Below are 5,563 nucleotides of genomic sequence, written 5' to 3'. Positions count from 1 at the left end.
ACCATGACTACATCTTAAACTGCATACTTCTGTACTCAGTAAGTGTGTGAGATACTTTCCCACCTTTACATCACCATGGTTACACACTACACCAGCACACGACCCCTGAAATAGTACAGCGCTATATGGTTACCATGACTACGTCCCAACGCGACTACTTTGTTCTGTGTAGTAACAGATTTACGTCACCATGGTTACCTTGACACGTAGTAGACTAGTATGCGGTTTGTGACGTGGTCACACGCCGGTCAGTTAGACGTGACCTAACGGCATATCGCTCAACTTTTGACTCGTGTTTACACGCACAATAAACCGTCGTAATGCACAAACCTTGACCGGGGAGCTGCGCGTGGCGCTGGGCGCGTCCCGGACCGCGGTACCGGGGGGCGACGCGGAGCCTAACGGCCGCACCGGCGCGCGGTGCTTCAGGCCGTCCAGGAGGCGCACGAGCAGGATGTTGGCCGGTAAATCGTCGACGCCGCAATCAACGAGCACGCGACACTCGGGGCAGCGCAGCTCTCGGCGCGAGCTCACGATGCTTTCCAGGCAGCGACGGCAGAACGTGTGTTGGCACGGCAGCACCTTAGCGCTCGCGTCCAGCCGCTCCAGGCACACAGAACACTCTAATAAATCCAACAGCGACGACTCGTCCATCTTCAGTCAGGGCGCGCGGAGCATTAACACGTAATCCCGTTCACCGAACACGGCGCGAGACCACACATACCGACGCGCCTCCGTCACGCGCAGCTGGTCCCGAAGTGCTGTGGGGTTTTAACTCCACCGCTTCTCCGGGATTAGCCACGCCCCCTAGCGGAGCTTGCTGCTCCATGATTGGTCAGCGGTCGCTATGGTCACACCAGAAATGTCAAAGTGAGCAGAAAAGAAAATAAATAAAAATATGAAGCTGTTTTACTAAAGTTTTAGTGAACTAAAGTTCTGTGTTTATTATTTATAAAACACACCTCAGAACTGGTATTCAATTAGTTTCTGTTTTTTATTGACCCCAAACTTCTGTAAACAAGATATTTAACATTTAATATGTTTTATGTTAAAAAGGTTTTATGTCCAAGTGTCGATCAGTCAGCAGTCAGGAACCTGTTACACACTGAGTAGGAACTCACCTGTCATCATCTCTGATATTGTGTGATCTTTGTGTTTGGTTTCTGATCTGTGTGTGAGTGTGTGTATGTGTGTGTGTGTGTGTGTGTGTGTGTGTGAGTGTGTGTGTTTGTGAGTGTGTGTGAGTGTGTGTTTGTGAGTGTGTGAGTGTGTGTGTTTGTGAGTGTGTGTGTAAGTGTGTGTCTGTGAGTGTGTGTGTTTGTGAGTGTGTGTGAGTGTGTGGATGTGTGTGTGTAAGTGTGTGAGTGTGTGTGAGTGTGTGTGTTTGTGAGTGTGTGAGTGTGTGTTTGTGTGTGAGTGTGTGTTTGTGAGTGAGTGTCTGTGAGTGTGTGTGTTTGTGAGTGTGTGTGAGTGTGTGTGAGTGTGTGTGTGTGTGTGTGTGTGTTTGTGAGTGTGTGTCTGTGAGTGTGTGTGTTTGTGAGTGTGTGTGAGTGTGTGTGTTTGTGAGTGTGTGTGTAAGTGTGTGTGTGTGTGAGTGTGTGTGTTTGTGAGTGTGTGTGAGTGTGTGTGTTTGTGAGTGTGTGTGTAAGTGTGTGTGTGTGTGTTTGTGAGTGTGTGTCTGTGAGTGTGTGTGTGAGTGTGTGGATGTGTGTGTGTAAGTGTGTGAGTGTGTGTGAATGTGTGTGTGTTTGTCAGTGTGTGGGTGAGTGAGTGTGAGTGTGTGTGTGTGTGTTTGTGAGTGTGTGTGTGTGTGTGTGTGTATATGTGTGTGTGTGTGAGTGTGTGTGTATGTGTGTGAGTGTGTGTGTATGAGTGTGTGTGAGTGTTTGTGGGTGTGTGTTTGTGAGTTTGTATGTGTGAGTTTGTAAGTGTGTATGTGTGTGTTTGTGAGTGTGTATGTGTGAGTTTGTGAGTGTGTATGTGTGTGTTTGTGTGTGATTGTGAGTGTTTATGTGTGAGTTTGTGAGTGTGTATGTGTGAGTGTGTATGTGTGAATGTGTGAGTGTGTATGTGTGTGTGTTTGTATGTATGTGACCCATTTAGATTTTACTGTAACTGTTGTACCACACAGCATATTTTGAGAACATTAATATGCTGACAGTGAGGTGTTTTTTCTCACACACTCATCTCTCCCTGCTTGGAGGCATCTGTTGTTAAACCTGAAGTCAGAAACTCTGACAGACACCTGCCTTAGTGACTCAACTGACACCTGCCTTATTGACTCGACTGACACCTGCCTTAGTGACTCGACTGACACCTGCCTTAGTGACTCGACTGACACCTGCCTTAGTGACTCGACTGACACCTTCCTTAGTGACTCGACTGACACCTGCCTTAGTGACTCGACTGACACCTGCCTTAGTGACTCGACTGACACCTGCCTTAGTGACTCGACTGACACCTGCCTTAGTGACTCGACTGACACCTGCCTTAGTGACTCGACTGACACCTGCCTTAGTGACTCGACTGACACCTGCCTTAGTGACTCGACTGACACCTTCCTTAGTGACTCAACTGACACCTGCCTTAGTGACTCGACTGACACCTGCCTTAGTGACTCGACTGACACCTTCCTTAGTGACTCGACTGACACCTGCCTTAGTGACTCGACTGACACCTGCCTTAGTGAGTCGACTGACACCTGCCTTAGCTTTCAGCTATCAGAGTGACTTTATTACCTGTGAGTTTTGCCCACAGGAACTGGGTCATTGCCGGTGTGTAAGATAAATACATCGAGACGTACAATACAGGAAGTCAGACAGTGTAACAGAACAATGATTAGACAGCAGACAATAGATGATGAGGGGAAGTGTGGGGACGTATCTAAAGGGAGATGATGATGATGATGATGATGACCCTTCCACAAAGAGTCGTTTGTCTGGACCATTAAGACAAGTGGTTGGTTTTGTTTAGTTCAAAGCTGACAAGCGTCTCGTTATCATACAGTATGTCTGGTGGAGACCAAAGTTGTGTCCAATCCCAAGTTGTGTCCAATCCCAAGACTCCTACTGAACAAACAGACATTTCTGTGATGTAACCAAGATCAAACGTCAGATCTTCTTTTTCTACCGTTAATGTGAAAAAGAAACTAACAATATTTAAATGATACAATTTAGGGAATAATAAAAGGAAAAAAATAACTTCTTTCTTAATACAAGTTAACAAAGGCATAACTTCAGGAGAAGAAGATTACTTCTTCTGAATGGATTCTAATCCCACTTGCAGTGGTTTGGGTGGTTTGGGTCAGTTCTCACGTTTACTTACAGCATGGTTAAGGATATCTAATTTATGCCAGGAGTTAAAGATGGGGTTGAAGGTCTCAGTAATGAACCTGTGCACCTTGATGTGAGCTTTAGGGTTGAGTTACGCCGAACAGTTTCACCAGATATAAAGACTGACTACTGATGATATTGATAACACACAGAGAAATGATAGATTCTTCTTATTAATTCCCCTCTATAGTCACTACGTTAATGATTATCGGAAAATTAGCTCTCTGGGTCCATCTAGTGGCAAGAGGAACACATTGTTCAATAGTAATCTAAAAACTAACAGGTTTAACACACTGTTTAAAGTGAGGGCTAAATCGTGACGGGACGTGACAGCACTTTATAATATAATTCTTTAATAAATAAAATCATAAAACCTGTAATCACTTACATGCTGTAAAAGGACAGTCACAGACGAGGTGGAGTGACACTAACCAACCTGATGTGATGAATTTGCTTTAAAGAGAATCATTTTTTCTTACCTTTACTTGTGGCCCATAAACATCTCTGTGAATCAGCTGTTACTGTCTAAGCTGCTGCTGATAATTAATCAACTAATTCTGACCAATCACAACCCAGAACTCAGCAGTGCCTCTATTTATATTGTTACTGTTCTCTGGAAATGAGGTTGTAGAGACTGATTGGTTGATTAGTTGGTTGATAGAGAGGTTTCACCTACACTAATGACCTACACTAATGACCTACACTAATGACCTACACTAATGACCTACACTAATGACCTACACTAATGAGACTCTTGGTAAGCGTTTATGAAACTTATGTGAGTTTATAAAACTGATAAAATTCTGTAACTCTACTGATTCGGTTGTATTGATTAATCACAGTGACTGTACACACGGAGAAGTTTAGGATCCAATCACTTCAACACTCACGTTCATAGTTAGTTAACACTCTATATCGATTTAAATACACAGTCCACAGGAGTGAAGTGTTGAGGTTGAGGATGAGCGTCCCTGCCCTACCTCCCCGAGGGCAACATGTATCAGTATAAAGCTCTCTAGAAGCCCCATGAACCATGAAAATGGTGAGAGAAAAGGTATGTTGAGGGTTAGCTAATGCTAAGAGGCTACATTTATACAGATATGTTAGCTGGTCTTCTTTACTAATATCAGATTAGACTAGCATGGATTTCATTAGCGAACATAAACTGGTGAATTCTGTCCCGTTTGTGGAAAATATCTCTTTTACAGGATATTTGACCTCTGATGAATTCATTAGTCTTGAACATGAGCATCAAGTGCACAAAGTGTACATTTAATCTCAGGTTAGAAACTGAATTCACGTTAATTGTATTTACCAATTAATCAGAATCAATATACTTTATTAATCTCTTTGGGGAACAACAGAATCTATTTAAAATATACCGAACAAAATTATAAATACAACACTTTTGTTTTTGCTCACATATTTTATGAGCTGAACTCAAAGATCTGAGATCTTTCTATGTACACAAAAGGCCTATTTCTCTCATATACTGTATTGTTCACAAATCTGTCTAAATCTGTGTTAGTGAGCACTTCTTTGCTGAGAGAATCCATCCACCTCACAGGTGTCATATCATGATGCTGATCAGACAGCATGATTATTGCACAGGTGTGAAGTATTTATCACACAGCACAAAGCTCCAGATGTCGCATGTTTTTACGGAATTGGCTCGCTGACTACAGGAATGTCCACCAGAGCTGTTGCCCGTGACTTGAATATTCATTTCTCTACCATAAGCCATCTTCAAGGGCGTTTCCGAGAATTTGGCAGTACATCCAACCGGCCTCACAACTGCAGACCACATGTAACCACACCAGCCCAGGACCTCCACATCCAGAAATAGTATTAGATCTTAGTTCAGCTCATGAAAAATGGGGACAAAAACAAAAGTGTGTTTATAATTTTGTTCAGTGTACATCCTCTTTTAACTCACCAAAATGTATCAGCCGTGTGTGGGTGTGTGTGTGTGTGTGTGTGTGTGTGTGTTTATACTGACAATTACAGGAAGGTTATCTGCCCGTGCCTGTATGCCTGTATCACATCATCTTTTAAATGATAGCTTGCAGCACTAAATGCAATCACAGTCACTGAGAGAAACACACAGTGTACATTTAACTGTTTCAGTCATAGGCTTCCTGCTGCAGCACAAACCACCCACGAAGAGCAGCGTGCATGTGTGTGTGTGTGTGTGTGTGTGTGTTTTCAGATGCTTCCATAATTATGGTGGT

The 5,563-nt window shown here is 43.4% G+C and overlaps 1 protein-coding gene across 1 annotated transcript in view; it reads right to left on the bottom strand.

Moving 5' to 3' along the window:
• LOC132849764 (E3 ubiquitin-protein ligase SH3RF3-like) overlaps positions 1-731 on the bottom strand; it is a 55,604-nt gene extending 54,873 nt beyond the window's left edge. The window contains exon 1 of the mRNA XM_060875611.1: positions 331-731. Coding sequence (XP_060731594.1) covers positions 331-654 — 324 coding nt within the window. The 5' untranslated portion in view covers positions 655-731. The remainder of the gene's footprint in view (positions 1-330) is intronic.
• Between the last annotated feature and the right edge of the window lie 4,832 nt (positions 732-5,563).

The sequence above is a fragment of the Tachysurus vachellii genome, chromosome 8 (genome assembly GCF_030014155.1).
Source record: "Tachysurus vachellii isolate PV-2020 chromosome 8, HZAU_Pvac_v1, whole genome shotgun sequence".
Taxonomy (NCBI): domain Eukaryota; kingdom Metazoa; phylum Chordata; class Actinopteri; order Siluriformes; family Bagridae; genus Tachysurus; species Tachysurus vachellii.
This window is presented reverse-complemented; position numbering and strand designations above follow the sequence as displayed.